At 42.4% G+C, this 20,309-nt stretch overlaps 1 protein-coding gene across 5 annotated transcripts in view; it reads right to left on the bottom strand.

Annotated features, from left to right (window-relative positions):
- The window catches only part of SMURF2 (SMAD specific E3 ubiquitin protein ligase 2), a 142,321-nt gene that overhangs the window by 15,616 nt on the left and 106,396 nt on the right, over nt 1-20,309 (bottom strand). For 4 of the 5 annotated variants that reach the window (XM_017349279.3, XM_070060463.1, XM_070060462.1 and 1 more), the window contains 3 exons: nt 13,812-13,970; nt 3,433-3,628; nt 1,285-1,388 (listed from right to left, as the gene is read on the bottom strand). In XM_017349279.3, the coding sequence (XP_017204768.2) occupies nt 1,285-1,388; nt 3,433-3,628; nt 13,812-13,970 (459 nt within the window). The remainder of the gene's footprint in view (nt 1-1,284; nt 1,389-3,432; nt 3,629-13,811; nt 13,971-20,309) is intronic. The other variant, XM_070060465.1, reaches the window with a different exon arrangement.

The following is a 20,309-nucleotide window of genomic DNA, read 5'->3' as shown; positions in this document are numbered from 1 at the left end:
ATGGGCTAGTGCTTGGGCTCTTCCATCCACATGGGAAACCCAGGTGAAGCTCCTGGATCCCAGTTTTGGCTTAGCTCAGCCCTGGTCAGTGTAGCTACTTGGGGAGTAAACCAGCGGATGAAAAATCCGTCTCTCCCTCTCTGTAACTCTGGCTTTCAAGTAAATAATTTTTTTTTAAAGGCATGATAATGGAAGCAAAAGGAAATAGTATTCAGTTTAGATTACATATCATTAGAGTCTCAAGACTATTCCTGATGACAGAAAGCAAAGGAATAATAAGGGCAAAGGAGAGAGATGGAGAAAATACAGGAGCTGCAAGTCTTCCCAAAAATCTGTGCAGGTTTGTGGCTGGTTGTTAGAGAAGGTCTCACTGGGATACATGATCCATTAGGGAGTTCTAAAATACCCATCTGGGGCCAGCGCTGTGGCACTGCAGGTTAACGCCCTGGCCTGAAGTGCTGGCATCCCATATGGGCACTGGTTCGAGACCCGGCTGCTCCACTTCTGATCCAGCTCTCTGCTATGGCCTGCGAAAGCATTACAAAATGGCCCAAGTCCTTGGACCCCTGCACCCATGTGGGAGACCAGGAAGAGGCTCCTGGCTTTGGATCAGCGCAGCTCCAGCCTTTGTAGCCAATTGGAGAGTGAACCAGTGGATGGAAGACCTCTCTCTCTCTCTGCCTCTCCTCTCTCTAATTCTGACTCTCAAGTAAAATAAATCAATCTTTAAAAATAAATAAATAAAATACCCATCTGATAACAATGCTACTGTAAATACTTTTAACTTCAAATTTATATTAGAATATCTCTATATTGCAAACAGAATATTACACTAGAGAAATAAATATCAATAAGAAAAGTTACATCCCAGAAAGTAACTTAAATCTGCAAGTATAAAGATCAAGTACAGGGGCCTGTTTTGTGGCTTAGTGGGTGAAGCTGCCACCTGCTGTGCCGGCATCCAATATGGGCGCCAGTCCAAGACTGTAGACCCAGCTGCTCCACTTCCGATCCAGCTCTCTGCTATGGCCTGCAAAGGCAGCAGAGGATGGCCCAAGTCATTGGGCCCCTGCACCTGTATGGGAAACCTGGTAGAAGCTCCTGGCATTGGATCAGCGCAGCTCCAGCCATTGTAGCCAATTGGGGAGTGAACCAGCAGATGGAAGAACTCTTTCTCTGCCTCTCCTTCTCTGTCTGTGTAACTCTTTCAAGTAACAAATAAATCTTAAAAAAAAAATCAAGTACAAAGATCCATACATCACTAATTGACAAGCAAGTCTTTACCTGGCAACCCCTCCATAGTCAAGACCTTCTTCTCCACGAAATTTTATCATTAATCGCTTCCACAGATCTTTTGGTCTCATTTTCATAACCTGCCGATATGATTCCTGAAAAAAAATTTAAATATATTATTTCATGCCTTTAGCCTACAACTATTTAAATCTTTACTCTTACATTCTGCCTACAAAACATAATTTTATTTAAATAAAGTGAAATAATGTTCACTAAATCAAGTGGTAAACTCCAAGTGTTTTAAACGTCACAGAATTTTAAGAAACAATGGGTATAAGCTTAATCATACTGAAAGCAATTCATTTGATAAATATTTAAAACCTAGTTGGGGCCGGCGCCGCGGCTCACTAGGCTAATCCTCCGCCTAGCGGCGCCGGCACACCGGGTTCTAGTCCCGGTTGGGGCACCGGATTCTGTCCCGGTTGCCCCTCTTCCAGGCCAGCTCTCTGCTGTGGCCAGGGAGTGCAGTGGAGGATGGCCCAGGTGCTTGGGCCCTGCACCCCATGGGAGACCAGGAAAAGCACCTGGCTCCTGGCTCCTGCCATCGGATCAGCGCGGTGCGCCGGCTGCAGCGCGCCAGCTGTGGCGGTCACTGGAGGGTGAACCAACGGCAAAGGAAGACCTTTCTCTCTGTCTCTCTCACTATCCACTCTGCCTGTCAAAAAAAAAAAAAAAAAAAAAAAGACTCTGTCCTCAGTTTTAGATCCTGGGAGATAAAACTACTTGTTAGATTTGTTTTCTCCAGATTTGAAAAAGTAAAATTCTAGGTGGCCATGCACATGGAACCTTGGACAGAAGCAGTTTCTGCAAGCTGGCACTGCATCCCCCTGGAGAACTGCATCCCCCTAGAGAACCGCCTCCAGCTGGAACCCTGTCTTGACTGCCCTTCCCAACGACGCCCCTTTTCAACATGAAGCAGCCGAAGCAATCATCGTCCAGTCCCCCTAACAGATGTAAGGGCCCATTCTTGTTGAGGGGGGAATGTGATGAGTCAGATGGGTTAATAGGCAGTCAGGGTGGTCCCAGTGGAATTTGAGGCTTCCCCCCAAAAGGTTATCTTTAGCAAGTGCAAAATGTCCACCCTCCCTCCTTCAGAATCTCCAAATTTACCATGAGAATTTCAGCAAGGGATTGGTGATTGCATATTCCTGAGCTCACAGTTTATTATGAAAACAAGTTACTTATCCCACCCTTCTGGATGGCTTTTTATTTTATCATGAACAAGCCAGATACAATAAAGGATTGTAAATCAAGTCTTTTGATGGGTTTTGTCCCTGCCTGGTAACTGAATGCCAATCTGTCAATTTTTTTTCTTTTGAAATTGTACTTAAAAAACCCAGTGCCATGGGGTCCTTTGGGCTTCTGCTTCTATTGCAGCCTTCTTCCATTCATTTCACTCTGGCTGGAGGTCTTTGATTCTGATAAATGTTGCTTTTAAGCCTTTAAAATATAATAAAATAACTATGGTATCCCAATAATAATCAGACAAAAGACTTAGTCCTCCTTGGGGCAGATGTTATGGCGTCACCGCAATGCCAGCATCCCTTATGAGTACCATTTTGAGTCCCAGGTGCTCTACTTCTGATCCAGCTCCCTGCTCATGTGCCTGGGAAAGCAGCTGATGATGGCCCAAGTGCTTAGGCCTTGACCACCCATGTGGGAGATCTAGATAAAGCTTCTGGCTTCAGTGTGATGCAGCCCCTGGTGCATCTGAAGAGTGAACCAGTGAATGGAAGATCACCCTCCTCCACCCCACCACCACCGCATTACTCTGCTTTTCAAATATATAAATCTTTAAAAGAGAGAGAGAGAGAGAGAGAGAGAGAGAGAGAGAGACCGACCTTTAGCTTTCAGAAGAATTAGCAAGGGATGGATAATATCTGTGACCTTTAAAAATTCACCAAGCATTCACAGAGACAAAACTGAACCAGCTGAACTTGTGACACTCTTCATCCCATTTAATAGCTTATCTTACTTATGAAATCTCTCCAAATATACTGTTTTCATCTCCCACAATTAAAAGCTAATGAAAATTCTTCTATAAGAGATAGGAGTTCCAAAAAAGTATTGTTGGAAAGCAGAAAGTCAAATGCTAAATTTAACTTTTCTTTGTTTTAAAACAAGACTTGTAAAATTTACCTCAAAAATCTCCTCCCTGGAAACCTCAATGCGACAGTGGCCAGCCTGAGGCTGCTGCTGAGAGAGTTCTTGCCGCAAAATTTTTAGTTTCTGAACCAGGTCTCGTTTGTACCTTGGGACTGTCAGACACTCTGTGTCATCAGGGCATAATGACACCACTTGCTGTTGCTGTTGATCTTTTAACTGGTTTTGCCGGCTAAAAGTAAAGAGATATTATTAAACTATTTTAAAATAAATATTGCAGTTATACATCTAAAATAGCATCATATTGTAAAACAAGTCTAACTGTATCATTGCCCAAGCCTTATTAGGACATACACCAGCTTGGTATTTTTGGCAACAATAAACCGACTCCAAAGTTTACCTCTCATGGGCCATATGAATTGACAGAATTGGATAACGAAGTTTTATACAGCTGCTGGAAACAAATTTTTCAAATACTGTTTCCCTTTTCTTCTACATAATTTACCATCACCCATTTTAAAATCCAAGCATATGCCAAATACAGCTAGTTATCTAGAGTCTGTCTTTCCAAAAGAGCTAAACCCACAACTTGGCAGGGACTCCTTCTATAACTGCTACAGTTTAGACCACCAGAATGTAGATCTCACTTACGTTACTGGCATAGAGAAGTGAGCACTTTACAAACAAGCCTAAGTCATTTATCAAGAGACTGCATGTGGTGTATGGGTCTGGATATGTGGAAAAATACATAAAATGTACCATTTTAGCAAACTGTTAGGTGCACACTTTCAGTGTTGCATTAAGTATGCTCGTATCGTTGTGCACAAGTGACTTCTAGCCACATATACATGGCTAGAAAATATGAAAATAAAGGTACTTTGTCCAAATATGTTTATTCTCCTGGCACCTAAGAACATTTTAGAACTTCATTATATAATGAAGTACTTAATTCAAATGAACTATCATGAAATTTAAAAAATACAAAATTTGCCGGCGCCGCGGCTCACTAGGCTAATCCTCCGCCTAGCGGCGCCGGCACACCGGGTTCTAGTCCCGGTCGGGGCGCCGGATTCTGTCCCGGTTGCCCCTCTTCCAGGCCAGCCCTCTGCTGTGGCCAGGGAGTGCAGTGGAGGATGGCCCAGGTGCTTGGGCCCTGCACCCCATGGGAGACCAGGAAAAGCACCTGGCTCCTGGCTCCTGCCATCGGATCGGCGCGGTGCGCCGGCCGCAGCGCGCCGGCCGCGGCGGCCATTGGAGGGTGAACCAACGGCAAAGGAAGACCTTTCTCTCTGTCTCTCTCTCACTGTCCACTCTGCCTGTCAAAAAATAAAAATAAAAAAAAAAATAAATAAAAAATAAAATACAAAATTTATTACTGATGTCTATTCTATGCAGTCACTGAAGTGACACAGTTCGGGTTTAGGAGACTCTCCTAATCTAAAAATAAAGGGCAATAACAATCTATAAATAAAGTAGAAATAAAAATATAAAAATTTCATTCTCTAACAAATCATCCAATTTTACATATACTAATTTTTTTGTACAAGGCCAAATTTTGACTCTAAAACAATATGATCATACAGAGAAAATTCAGCTTTGTCTAAAATGGTAAGTCAACATTTACTTTTTTTTGCAAATATTACAATGGAGATGGTTTTTATACACATGCACAAAATACAGACATCATATAAAAAAGTATTCCATAAACAATAATATAATCCTGTTTTTTAAATGAACTTGGGTATATCTCCTATTGGATACAAAATTAATTCAAAATGTATTGCACACCTCAATGTAAAACCTAAAGTCATTAAACTTCTACACAAAGAGAAAAATGTATGACCTGTGATAAGCAATGAATTATTTTCTAAATGTTTATTTTATTTATTTGAAAGCCACAGTTACAGAGAGAGAGGTCTTCCATCTGCTGGTTCACTCTCCAAATGGCTGCAAAAGCTGGAGCTGAGCCAATCCAAAGCCAGGAGCCAGGAGCCTCCTCTAGGTCTCCCACGTGGGTACAGGGGCCCAAGGACTTGGGCCATCCTCCTCTGCTTTCCCAGGCACATTAGCAGGGAGCGGGATCAGAAGTGGAGCAGCTGGGACTCAAACCGGTGCAGGCCAGGGCTTTAACTCACTTTGTCATAGCACTGGCCCCAGGCAATGAATAAGATACAACACAATCCATAGAAGAACCAATGGATAAAAGGAACCTAATAAAAATTTTAAAGACAATCTCTGCTCTTCAAAAGACACTTAAGAAAATGAAGACAAGTCATGGACTAGGAAAAAAACTTTGGCAAACATGTATCTAATATCTAAACATCTAAAGAACTCTTTAAATACAGTAAAACCCCAAACAGCTCAGTTTAGAGATGGGTAGAGTGTCAGAAGATTTCGCCAAAGAAGATAATATGAATGGCAAATAAGCATACGAAAGATACTCAACATCACAAGTCACTAGAGAAATGCAAAGCAAAACCAGAATGAGATAGCAATACACACCTATTAAAATGGATAAAATTAAGGTTAACCATACCAAGTATTAGTAAGGATGTGGAATAGCTGGAACTCATACACCGATGGTGCAGATGAAAACAAAAATGATACAGCTACTTTGAAAAACAATCTAGCAGTTTTTTTAAAAGGTAAACATGAATCTGTCATATGATTCAGGCTTTGACTCCTAGGTATTTATTTACCTAAGAGAAATGCTAACATTATGTCCATAAAGATTCACAATAGTGCTCCTCATGGAAACAATGCAAACAACCCAAATGTCCATCAACAGGTACATGGATAAATGAACTGTGGTATATCCATACAAAGGAAGAGGAAAGAAAAGGAAAAGGAGAGTAGGGGAGGGGTGGGGGGGGAGGCAAAGAGGGAGGGAGGAAGGAAATGAACTATACGTGGAAGAATGACAAATCTCAAAACTTTGTTGGGTGAAAGCAACCAAACAAAAAGAGCACATACTCAATGATTCCTTTTATCTGACACTAAAATAGAGTGACAGAAGGCAGATGACGGTTGACTGAGGACAGGGTGTGCTATGGGTTGAACTGTGTCCTCCAAAAAGATATGCAGAAGTCCCAACCACAGGCACCTGTGAATACTGTCCTATTTGGAAATAGGGTCTTCATATATGTAATCAAGATGAAGTCCTACTGAATGAAGCCCTAAATCCACTAGTCTTCTTATAAACTGGACTCCTTATAAAAAGAAGTAAATCTGGATTGAAGACATTTAGGAAAGAAGAACAGAAAACAAAGACTGGAGTTAATACATCTATAAGCCAAGGAACACTAAGGTTTCCAGAAATCACCAAAATTAAGAAAGGTATGAAACAGATTCTCTTTTAGTCTCCAGAAGTAATAAACCCTACCTAACCTCTTACTCAAGACAGAGAGCTTCAAGAACTGTAACAGAATAAATTTTTTTGTTTTTAGGCCATGCAGTTCATTGTTACTTTGTTATAGCAGCTCAGGGAAGCCAACACAGAGTGAACACCCTATGAGGACAAGAGGGAAAATTATAGAGATACAAGGAAACTTTGAGGATAATGGATATGTTCACTCTCTTCACTGTGGTGATAACCTCATGGATGGATTAATATTAAAAAAAAACTGTATATTTTAAATATTCATAGTTTATTGTATGTTACTTATATTTCAATAAAGTTGATTTTTTTAAAGATCAAGGAGCAGGCAGCCCATACCGTAGTACCTCAGTTGGATCCCTGGCTCTGGGTCCTGACTCCAGCTTCCTGCTGGTGCAGACCCTCCCTGGCTCATGGCAGTGCAGGCTCAAATAATAGGGTTCCTGCCACTTGTGTGGGAGACCTGTACTGCATCCAAGGTTTGGCCTTAGCTTAGCCACAGCTCATCGTGGCCACGTTGGGAAATGAACCCGTGGATGGGAGTGTGCTTTCTTGCTAATAAATAAAAATAAAAATATAAAAACCCAGGAGACATTAGAGCCATTCACAAAGACTTGTGTGAAATATTAAGACTTACTAACAGAAAGTTTTTTAAGTTGGAGGTAAATTGACACAGCAAAAAATTTCAGTGGGGTGGATCTAATCATCCTGGAACTATTATTTCTGATGCATCCAGGGGGAAAAAAATATCCCACTCCCCAAAGAGGGCAGCCCGTCTCTTCAAGTGTTCTAGGATCAAGAAAAGGACTGATGTCAGTGCTAGCCAGGTAAAAGTGAGGGTGATGGTCAGTTATCCTCTAAGTTTTCTACCGAATGTCCAAAGAGTTTATTAAGCAATCAAATGGCTTTCTTGAAATCCACTGAACCTGAGAAGCAGAGAAAAAACTCAAATTGTAACCCTCTTACCCACAGTCACTTTTTTTTTCTTTAAAAAAGCTTCCCTTTAAGGGAATAAGCCAGAATTATCTTCCTGCAATACAAAAGGAAGGGAAATAAATAGTGTTAAATAGATCAAAACAAGAAGAGGGTAAAGGCCGGCGCCGCGGCTCACTAGGCTAATCCTCCGCCTAGCGGCGCCGGCACACCGGGTTCTAGTCCCGGTCGGGGCACCGGATTCTGTCCCGGTTGCCCCTCTTCCAGGCCAGCCCTCTGCTGTGGCCAGGGAGTGCAGTGGAGGATGGCCCAGGTGCTTGGGCCCTGCACCCCATGGGAGACCAGGAAAAGCACCTGGCTCCTGGCTCCTGCCTTCGGATCAGCGCGGTGCGCCGGCCGCGGCGGCCATTGGAGGGTGAACCAACGGCAAAAGGAAGACCTTTCTCTCTGTCTCTCTCTCTCTCACTGTCCACTCTGCCTGTCAAAAAAAAAAAAAAAAAAAAAGTAAAAAAAAAAAAGAAGAGGGTAAAGCTCTCTAAGTCACACTGTCTGGGACCAAATTCCAGCCCCATCACTTTTCTGTGCCTCTAGACAAGCTGTATAACTACTCGAGGTTCCATTTTCCCATTAGTGAGCGAGACAGCACAGGAATGCAAGGTGAATGACATGATGGTGTTTCACCAGAGCTCAGGTCAATCAGCAGAGTAAATGTTAGTTATTAAGCTCTGCTAATAGAGATAGGAGGTGAAGAAAACCTAAAACATTGCTTTTCAAACAAGAGAAATAAAGAAAACTAACTAGAAATGATTTTTTTTTACTTTCTATTTATTTTATTTTATTATTATTATTTTTTTTTTTGACAGGCAGAGTGGACAGTGAGAGAGAGAGACAGAGAGAAAGGTCTTCCTTTGCCGTTGGTTCACCCTCCAATGGCTGCCGCAGCCGGCGCGCTGCAGCCAGCGCACTGCGCTGATCCGATGGCAGGAGCCAGGTACTTATCCTGGTCTCCCATGGGGTGCAGGGCCCTAGCACTTGGGCCATCCTCCACTGCACTCCCTGGCCACAGCAGAGAGCTGGCCTGGAAGAGGGGCAACCGGGACAGAACCTGACGCCCCGACCGGGACTAGAACCCAGTGTGCCAGCGCCGCAAGGCGGAGGATTAGCCTAGTGAGCCACGGCGCCGGCCTAGAAATGATTTCTTAGAAAAACATATTCCGGGCCGGCGCCGCGGCTCACTAGGCTAATCCTCCGCCTAGCGGCGCCGGCACACCGGGTTCTAGTCCCGGTTGGGGCGCCGGATTCTGTCCCGGTTGCCCCTCTTCCAGGGCCAGCCCTCTGCTGTGGCCAGGGAGTGCAGTGGAGGATGGCCCAGGTGCTTGGGCCCTGCACCCCATGGGAGACCAGGAAAAGCACCTGGCTCCTGGCTCCTGCCATCGGATCAGCGCAGTGCGCTGGCTGCAGCGCGCCGGCTGCGGCAGCCATTGGAGGGTGAACCAACGGCAAAGGAAGACCTTTCTCTCTGTCTCTCTCTCTCACTGTCCACTCTGCCTGTCAAAAAAAAAAAAAAAAAAACCATGTTGTATTTACCAAAGTATATTTGTGTACTTGACAGCTCACAGACGTAAATTCAAAACTCCTTTAAAACACATCCAGAAATGCAAACATCTTTTAAAGTAAAACCAAAACATTAATGAAAACAGGAAACTTCTATCCAACACACTCTGATATGGATCAAAATTTGGTATCCTGAGGCCAGCACAGTGACATGGCAGGTGAAGCTGCTGCCTGCAGTACTGGCTCTACTTCCAATCCAGTTTATTCTTGGGACTAACTTCTTGGTCACTTTTACGTCAATCTGTGATAGAAACTTTAATGCTACAAATATTTTTATGGATTTTGTTAAATATAACATGAATATAAACCCCAAAAAAGAGTTATTAGGTTAAAGACTCTCCTGATGACACTGGCAACTGAAGATCTGAAATCCTGTCCTTAAAAAAAAAACAAACAGATAACCAATGCCTCAGCTTTTTCACAGCACAGTAACTTCTAAGTTAAATATATTGAAAAGAGGTACAAAATAATAATTTAATACAGAATTTTCAAATGAAAGCTCTCCACTATAAATATCCATAGAAAAAAAGGCAAATGTTGCTCGTGTTAATACAGAATAACAAAACTGGAAAACCAGTAATCATAAGAAAACTAATCAAGCTTTCTTCAAGTTACTTCCAACAAACTGAAGAGACAACGTTTCTAATCATCCCAACTAATTTCTCTCCTTCAGAACATTAATTTTTATTCCATCGTTTAATATTCAGTCAAAAGACAACAGAGCTGGAACTGTTTACTGAAATGTTCCAATGGCAACATCAAGGCAAACTTCTATGACCTAAAGAGACAATCCTAAGCGCAGGAGATGAATAAAGAACCATCACTTCTTGGAGTTTTTCTGGGTCTCTCAAAGAACCATTTTGTTTCTTCCATTACCATTACACATTTGCCAAGTATTTGGGTATGCTACATACTAAAGAAGCAAAAATAAATGGGTTATGGGTCCTCTTCTTAAGTAATTCAAATTCTTTTTTTTTTTTTGGGGGGGGGGGGGACAGGCAGAGTTAGAGAGAGAGAGACAGAGAGAAAGGTCTTCCTTTTCCATTGGTTCACCCCTGAAATGGCTGCTACCGCAGGTGCACTGCGCCAATCCAAAGCGAAGCCAGGAGCCAGGTGCTTCCTCCTGGTCTCCCTTGCAGGTGCAGGGCCCAAGCACTTGGGCCATCCTCCACTGCACTCCCGGGCCACAGCAGAGAGCTGGACTGGAAGAAGAGCAACCAGGACAGACTCTAGCGCCCCAATTGGGACTAGAACCCGGGGTGCGGGCGCTGCAGGCAGGAGGATTAGCCAAGTGAGCCGCAGTGCCGGCCCAAGTAATTCAAATTCTAATGGGGGAAGGAGAATGGTAACAATTACAAAAATAAAACAAAAGCTCTCTGCAGAGTTTCAACATCCCATTTATTCTATATCATCTCACCAAATTCCAATTAGTTGCCCCTATATTCCACTTAAAAAGTATACACACAAAAATCAAATGGATTAAAATTTTCTTATGAACTATAAATGTATTAAAAGCATTAATCTGCAGTTCAAATTTTAAAATATAAAAAATACATTAGAGGTAGGCATTTAGCCTAACAGTTAAGATGCACTTGGGAAACCATCATGCCACACTGCAGTGACTGGGTTTGAATCCCGAGTCTGCTCCTGATTCCAGCCTCATGCTAATACAGACCCTGGGGCAGCAGTGATGGCTCAAGTGGTTAGGTCTTCCACCCATGTCGGAGACCTGGATTGAGTTCCTGGCTTCAACCTGGCTGTTGTGGGCATTTGAAATGAACCAGTATATAGGGATTTGTTATCTTTCTGTGCCTCTCATAAGTAGTTTTTTTTTATTAGAAAAATGTACAAAGAATATAAACAATGCACATACAAGTGGTCACTAGATCAACAAAAAGTTGTTCAAGCTCAACAGACAATGGTCAACAGATGTGAAGATGATCTTTATAAAAAACAGGAAATCCAAATGGTTAATATATCTATAGAAAGGTGCTCATCCTTATGAGTAATTAGTTAACCTAAACACACAGAGGTACCAACAAACATTATCAAGACTGGCAAAAAAATTTAAGGACCAGCAACCGCCAGTACTGGTAAAGTTCTAGAGCATCAGGGACTCATATACTGGCAGTAAAAGACTAAGTTGGTACCACATGTTAGAAAAGCTGCTCTCATATAATAATGTCAAAGATAAAAAATATTCGATGCCATGGCAATTAGATTAGCACACAAGCTCCCCAGAGCACTGTTACTCAAAGGGTAGACTGTGGACTACCCTTACTTTGCTGTTTAAGCTGTAGATACTAATGCACAGAAACAGTTCATGCTTTCTGCATTTCTTCATGGACTTACCCTTTTTAAGGTTTTCAAACACTTGTGAACTTCATTTGTATGCAAGGTTTTAGAATGATCAACTGACAAAATGAGACTGCAAGGATAACTGTACAAAGAAGGGAACTAAAGACATGCATTTTAAATGTTTTATGTTATCCTAAATAATTAGTAGCTAGTACTTAATTAAAATTTCCACTTACTTAAGATAACTCCAAAAAGATTTACGAAATAATGATACTTTCAAAGGTCATCCTAAATTTTATTAATTTGTTGTTTTTGCTTTTAAACATTTTAATATATATATAACGTTAAGAACTTCAAAACAAGGCCGGCGCCACGGCTCACTAGGCTAATCCTCCGCCTAGCGGCGCCGGCACACCGGGTTCTAGTCCCAGTCGGGGCGCTGGATTCTGTCCCGGTTGCCCCTCTTCCAGGCCAGCCCTCTGCTGTGGCCTGGGAGTGCAGTGGAGGATGGCCCAGGTGCTTGGGCCCTGCACCCCATGGGAGACCAGGAAAAGCACCTGGCTCCTGGCTCCTGCCATCGGATCAGCGCGGTGCGCCGGCTGCAGCGCGCCAGCCGTGGCGGTCACTGGAGGGTGAACCAACGGCAAAGGAAGACCTTTCTCTCTGTCTCTCTCTCTCACTGTCCACTCTGCCTGTCAAAAAAAAAAAAAAAAAAAAACTTCAAAACAAATGAATGGAGAAAGGCAGACAGCAGATAATATTATATTTCAGAGAAGATAAAGTGAACTACTTAGGGGTCACAAAGATCTCACTCTCCAGACTGCCTGAGATTTTTATTTCTATACCATTGCCAAAGTGTTTTTGCGAGACTGGTTGAAAATGACACTGTGGGGCAAGCTTTGCAGTGCAGTAGCAAAGAATCAGCCTGGGTTCAAATCCTAGCTCCACTTCTGATCCAGCTTCCTATTAACGCACACCCTGGGAAGCAGTGGGTAATGGCTCAAGTACTTGGGTACCCACCACTCATGTAGAAGAGCAGGCCTCTTGTCTTGGCCTGGCCCAGCCCCAGCTGTTGTGGGCAAATGAGTAAACCAGTGGATGGAAGGTCTCTCTGTATGTCTCTTTCTCTGTGTTGTTCTAACCTTTCAAATAAATAAAACTTTAAAAAAAAGGATATTTTGCTACTTTGGTTGGTGACAAAGTTTCCTTCTTTCTTTTCCTTCTTCCCTTCTTCAGCTTCCTTAATGACAGTAAGTAATGACAGTAAGTTAGAAGAAACTAGCCAGCCACAGAAAAAAGAAGAGGATGAAAATAACATGCAAAGAATGCTCACTACAGTGGTTAAAGCAAACTGAAGCCAGAGTATCTGGGCTTAAATCAAGCCTTGACTACTGGAGCCAGTGCCCTGGTAAAGTAGGTTAAGCCTCTACCTGTGGAACCGGCATCCCATATGGGTACCAGTTCAAGTGCCAGCTGCTCCACTTCGGATCCAACTCCCTGCTACTATGTCTGGGAAAGCAGTGGAAGATGGCCCAAGTTCTTGGGCCCTTGCACCTATGTGGGAGATCTGGAAGAAGCTCCTGGCTTTGGACAGGCGCAGCTCCAGCAGTTGTGGCCATTTGGGAAGTAAACCAGTGGATGGAAGATCTCTCTCTCTAACTCTGCCTCTCAAATAAATAAATAATAGTAATAAAATACTCGGCTACTTACTGCCCAATGTAAAGTCATTTAACCTCTTTGCTTCAGTTTCTTCATCTACAAAAATGGCAGTAACCACCTCAGAGCTTTTCTGAGGATGAAATTACCATCATGGGTAAAATAGAAAAAACAACACTCAGCATATAGGGAGTGCTCCTGGAAGTATTATCATTATTATTAACAGCACTGCCAATGGCAACACAAAATTTGCCCGCTCAGCCTTGTGTTTTCCATGTTGCCTCTGTAAAAGGCCCTCTTGCAGAAGCAATGATGATACATACCCTTTTTCTAACAGCTCAGGATAGGAACTTACTTAAGTACAGTAGGATTAAAACATTATGTCAAAGTAAAACTGGTTACACCCACATAGAATTTTGCTCAACAAAAGTAAATTCTAAGTGAAAAGAGTACATGTTCTTTCACATTATAAAAAAGACCTATCAGTTTCCTCTTGTTCAGATTCACATTGTTAATGTGTACTGTTTCAAAAACTTACTTTAAAACTAAATGCAAGTTAGCAGAGAGCCGAGGATCTGTAAATTGTGTTGTTCTGTTGTTATGGTCAACGAAATAAACTCTGCCTGTAGCTGTATTACGGATCTCCCATCCAGGAGGCAAAGGCCCAAGCTCTTCACAATTGATGTTGCTAAGATCCCTGCAAAAACAAATATAAAATAAAAAATATCTCACTGATGGGCCTGCTGAGCCAAGCAAGTGTAAATGACACAGGACAATTCCATGAAGTCTGAGAAAATGTATTGTTTCAGAAACTTGAGATATTCAGCTGGAATCTTTAATTCCCAAAGGTTTAACAAACTTATATTCAAAGCCCAATTCACAAATGGCTTAGAAAACTTATCGCACAGCCTACGTTTTCAACAAGTTCCTGGACTTTTACTGTGATACAGATTTAAATTAATATAAAAACAATCACAACAGTTGCCAACATAAACTGTACTACAGTACTTGTTTTGACAGAAAATATTGTTTTACAAGGGTCAGTAATAATTGTTTTCTAAAATTTCCCTTCAATTTTTCTTTATTGCACCATAAAATCTGTGTAAATAAATGTCTATTCCATGATTAATTTAAGCTCTCCAACAAAGCAAAACTGGAAATGTTTATACAAATTATGATCCTGAAAACAATCTCAGCATATTTTTTAGAGGATAACTGCTCCATCCTGAATTTGAAATCTGTGAAATTAATGAGGAAACTGTTTAAAACAACTAAAGAAGAATGTTCTAACATCCACTACAGCAATTTAAAAAAAAAGGTACAAGACTTTTAATGGACCAAAGACTATTGTTATTATATTACATATACTTAAAATACTACTATATATAGACAACTATTAATAGGACTTTAAAGGAATGAGTTAAAGAGTTTCCAGGACATGGTGGTATTGAGGGGTGGTGTACCAGAGTGGCATGGAAGCTCCTCACCCTTTGCCCTCTTACTCTTTCTCCAGGTATTGCTTCCATTTAATTGTTCAAAATTATTCCTTTATAACAAACTGGCAACAGGACTACAAATTTTTATCCTCTACATAGTTCAAACAAAACCTCCCAGAGTAAAATTTGCAGTCACCATCTATCTGCCAGGAGAAGTGAGCCGATGAGGCTATGCATAAGGATGCATAATCTGCTCAGGTCATTTCCAGCCCTAAATGACACTTGGGCTACTGGAGCCATCTGTAAACACTCAGGAAATGATACTGTGAAAGTAACCAAGTAAATCTAAACATCTAGACAATAAAACTTTTTGTGGTCTTTTTACTCATAAAATAAAATTAAATGAAAAAAGAATGACATAATGATAAATTTCACTAATATTTTAAAAATTAAACCAGAAGAAGATTTTTCCCCAAAGAATCAAGCTCTTCTTGCTCACAGTGACAGTGTTAGGCATATGTGGGTCTCCTAGATTTGCTGAAGCAATGATTTGAGCTTCTGCTTTTGGGTGCTCCAAGAGACCTTGCTACAAAACAGCTAAAGCTTAGAAAAAATACACCATTCAAAACACAGTTGCAAAAGAGGTTAAGGAAAGTTCTAAGACTCTTCCTCAAATTAAAAACAAACACAAACAGGGGCCAGCACTGTTGCACGGCAGGTTAAGGCACTGCCTGCAATGCCGGCATCAGCTGGCATCCTATATGAGCACAGGTTTGAGGGCCAGATGCTCTACTTTTGATCCAGCTCCCTGTCACTGGGTATGGGAAAGTAGCAGAAGATGGCCCAAGTGCTGGGGCACCTGTACCCACATGGGAGATCTGGATGGAGTTCCAGGCTTCTCCCTTCCACCTGGCCCAGCCCCAGCCATTGCAGTCATTTGAGGGAGTGAACAAGCAGATGGAAGATATTTCTCTCTCTTACACCCCCCACCCCCATAACTCTGCTTTTCAAATAAATACATCTTTAAGACAAGGGCTGGTGCTGTGGCATAGAAGGTTAAACCTATGCTTACAGCGTTGGCATCCTAAATTCCCACAGAACTCCAACTAATTAAGATCAAACAATAAACTCACAAACACAGATCACCACACACTTCAAAAAGTAATGTCACAATCCTAGTCAATAAAACAATAAATCCTTAAGTACTGTCAGGGACCAAAAAGAGAAAACAGTTACAATATATGTTCCCCCCCCAAAAAAAAAGGGTACAATAACACAACAACAGACAACAACAGAGATGAGCAAACAATGAGATTAAGAATGAGCAAATTTTGAATGGAATCTTTAAAAATGAAAAAATTACTAAAACCAAATAATCTAATGATATAATACAGAATCTGATTCAATCATTATATTTCAAATTTTAGAAATCGAGTCATACATGGTAAATCTTTAAAAAAAAAAAAAAAAAAAAAGCAAGGGCAGGCATTTGGCACAATGGTGAAGACATCATGTGGGATACCTACATCCCATACTGCAGTGCTTTTCATTCCCTGCTCCAATTCAGATTCCAGTTTCCCGCTAATGTGCACCCAGCAAGGCAGCAGTGATGACTCAAGTACTTGGGTGCCTAACACCCTTGTGGGAGACTCTGGATTCCAGGCTCCTGGCTTTGGCCTGACCCAGCCTCAGCAGTTGCACACATTTGGGGCAGTGAACCAGCAGATGGAAGATCTCTTTCCGTTTCTGCTTTCCAAATAAAGTGAAAATAAAAAATACAAATTTTTTAAAAAGTATGATAGCGGGGGCCAGCACTGTGGTGCAGTGGGTTAAAGTTGTCATCTGCAACACTGGGAGTCGGCACTGTGATGCAGTGGGTTAAAGTCGTCATCTGCAACACTGGCATCCTATATGGGTGCCAGTTTGTGTCCCTACTTCTCCAGTTTCAATCAAGCCCCCTGCTAGTGTACCCGAGAAGGCAGTGCAGGATGGCTCAAATGCCTGGGCCCCTGCCACTCACATGGGAGACACAGAAGAAGCTCCTGGCTTCAGCCTGGCCCAGACCCGGCTGTTGCGGCCATCTGGGAAGTGAATCAATGGATGGAAGATCTCTCTTTAACTCTGCCTTTCAAATAATCTTAAAAAAAAAAAAAAAGGCACAGTCGTAGAAACAAACTTTATGTCCAACTGAAAACTGATTAAAGAAAAATTGAGGCCGGCGCCGCGGCTCACTAGGCTAATCCTCCGCCTAGCGGCGCCGGCACACCGGGTTCTAGTCCCGGTCGGGGCGCCGGATTCTGTCCCGGTTGCCCCTCTTCCAGGCCAGCCCTCTGCTGTGGCCAGGGAGTGCAGTGGAGGATGGCCCAGGTGCTTGGGCCCTGCACCCCATGGGAGACCAGGAAAAGCACCTGGCTCCTGGCTCCTGCCATCGGATCAGCGCGGTGCGCCGGCCGCAGCGCGCCGGCCGCGGCGGCCATTGGAGGGTGAACCAACGGCAAAAGGAAGACCTTTCTCTCTGTCTCTCTCTCTCACTGTCCACTCTGCCTGTCAAAAAAAAAGAAAAAAAAAAAAATTGAATGTTATGCAGCCATAAAAAGTAATACAGATCTGTATTTCCATGCCATAGTTGGGATGTAACATAATGAGTGATAAGGCAATAACCAGGTTTTTTTTTTATGATTTATCTATTTATTTGAAAGTCAGAATTAACAGAGAAAGAGAGAGACTGATTTTCCATTTGCTGGTTCACTCCCCAGATAGCTACAACCGCCAGGCTGGGCCAGGCTGAAGCCAAGAGCTTCATCTGGGTCTCCCACGTGGGTGCAGGGGCCCAAGCACTTGGGCTATCTTCCACTGCTTTCTGAGGTACATCAGCAGGGAGGTGAATCGGAAGTGAAGCAGCCAAGACTCGAACTGGTATCCACATGGGATACTGGCACTACAGATGGCAGCGTAACCCCTGTGCCACAGCACTGACCCCAATAATCATTGTTTTAAAGAGAAACACAAAACATGATAAAATGGGACTCCTTAGATAAATCTAATTATATTGAATATCTTTAAAGTTTATTTTTATTTTTTACAAGATTTATTTATTTGAAAAGCATAGTTAGAGAGGAAGAGACAGAGTGATAATGAGATAGAGTGTGAGAGGAAGAGAGAAAGAGAATCTTCCATCTACTGGTTCACTCCCCAAATAGCTGCAATGGCTGGGGCTGGGCCAGGCCAAAGCCAGGAGCCTGGAACTCCATCCAGGTCTCCCATGTGGGTGGCGAGGGTCCAAGCACCTGGGCTTCAGCTGCTTTCCCAGGCATATTAGCTGGGAGCTGGATCTGAAGTGGAGCAGCCAGGACTCACAAGGTACTCATATGGGATGCCAGCATCATAGGCAGCCTAACCTGCTTTACCATAATATTAGTCTCTAAAGTTTATTTATTTTCAAATTGTCTAATTTACACAATTTTGTAAGTTTTTTGAATGGTGATATTTTAACAGAATCTAAATACTTATAGTCTGCCTCGATAAAAGAGCCTCCATATACAAAAGGCTCATTTGCTAAAGGTTCTTCTAAAGCCAAAGAAATTATATGAATCTAAGATAATTTGGAGAATAGAAACTAGGAAAACTATTCCAGAAAAAGCATTATTTCATAAAGTGAGTATTCAAAGTAGGTGCCAATACTCAAAATGAAATATTCTTTTAGAAACTCTACTTACTAACAAAGCTGACATGTTTCCTTAGGAATAAAAGCATATTACCAACAATGGTGCTGAAATCTATCTCAGTTTCAACTTTTATGCCTAGCTTACCTATTTAAAAAAAAAAGATTTTTCTATTTATTTCAAAGTCAGAATTACAGAGAGACAGAGAGAGAGAGAGAGAGAGATCTTCCATCCATTGGTTCACTCCTTTGACAGCTGCAATGGCAGGGGCTGGGCCAGGCCAAAGCCAAGAGCCAGCAGCTTCTTCTGGGTATCCCACGTGGGTGCAGGGGCCCAAGCACTTGGGCCGTCCTCCACTGCCCTCCCGGGCCACAGCAGAGAGCTGGACTGGAAGAGGAGTAACCAGGACTAGAACCTGGTGCCCACATAGGATGCCGGCACCGCAGGCAGAGGATTAACCAAGAGCTACTGCACTGGCCCAGTAAATTTTTAAAAACTTATTTTTTACCTCAATTTGATCAAAATAATCCAAAATATTCTCTTCATGATTTATATAACAAAATTGATTTTTACAACATAGGCCCTTGAATTTTTTTCAGTGAGCTTAATAAAACAAACGCAAAATTTCCTCCCCACTGCTGCTTGTTTTTTAAAATGTATTTATTTATTTGAAAGTTACAGAAAGAGTGAGAGAAAGATTTTTCCATCTACTGGTTCGTTCCACAGATGGCCACAATGGCCAGTGCTGTGTAAGGCTGAACACAGGGGTCAAGTGCTTCATCCCGGTCTTCCACGTGGATGAAAGGGGCCCAAATACTTGGGCCATTTTCCACTGCTTTTCCCAGGCCTTTAGCAGGGGTCTGTATCACAGGTGGAACAGCCAGTACATGAACTGGTGCTCATATGGGATGCTGGCATCACAGGTAGTGGTTTTACCTGCTATACCCCATTATTGTTTTAAAAACTGCTTATACTGTCAAGACACAGAAACAGCAACCTTGGGATACAGTAATTAATAATAGCACATTCTCTTGGTTATCACCATCAAAGGATTCTAATCAAGCTCTAAAACAAAGTAAAATATTTTTTAAATATGTATTTATTTATTTATTTATTTGAAAGGCAAGAGAGAGAGAGAAGGGGAGGGGGGGAGGGAGGGAGAGAGAGAGAAAGAATGAATGAATGAATGAATGAATATGAATGAATCATTAATCTTCTACCCATTGGTTCACTCCCTAAAGGGCCACAACAGCCAGGGCTGGGCCAGGCCAAAGCCAGGAGCCAGGAGCTTCTTCCAGGTCTCCCATGTGGGTTCAGGGGCCCACGTATTTGGGCCACCTTCCACTGCTTTCCCAGGCACCATTAGCAGAGCTGGATGGGAAGTGGAGCAGCCAGGACTTGAACTGGCGCCCATGAGGGATGCTAGCGCTGCAGGCAGAGGCTTAACCTTCTAATGCCACAGTGCAGGCCCCAAAATACTTTCATTATGATAGTTTTATTTATAAATAGAGAGGATCAGGCAACCAACTGATGTCTTAATCATTGGGGCATATACCTACTCTTCTATCTTTTTTTTTTTAAGGAGTATATTTTTTATGTTTCCCCATAGGTCAATTTCTAAACTTCTAAAAGACTCATGTTTTTTGCCCTTTTTGTAGGGGGAAGCAGAGAAGTGGGGCCAAACATTAGTAGTGATAAGGAACTGTGATGAGAGTGCAGAAAAGCAGGTAGGACTTTCTACTAAATGTCACACTAGGGGCCAGACTTTGGCCTAACAGTTAAGTTTCTTGACTCACATACAGGGGAGCACCTGGGTTCAATCCCTATGCATCAGGTTCCCGACTCAAGCTTCCTGCTAATGCAGAAGCTGTGAGGCGGCAGTGATGGCTCGACTGGGTCTGTGCCACTCTCATGGGAGACCCAGACTGAATTCCCAGC

Source organism: Oryctolagus cuniculus, chromosome 17, assembly GCF_964237555.1.
Source record: "Oryctolagus cuniculus chromosome 17, mOryCun1.1, whole genome shotgun sequence".
Lineage (NCBI taxonomy): Eukaryota > Metazoa > Chordata > Mammalia > Lagomorpha > Leporidae > Oryctolagus > Oryctolagus cuniculus.
The sequence above is the reverse complement of the archived record's forward strand: the minus strand, read 5'-3'. Positions and strand labels throughout refer to the sequence as shown.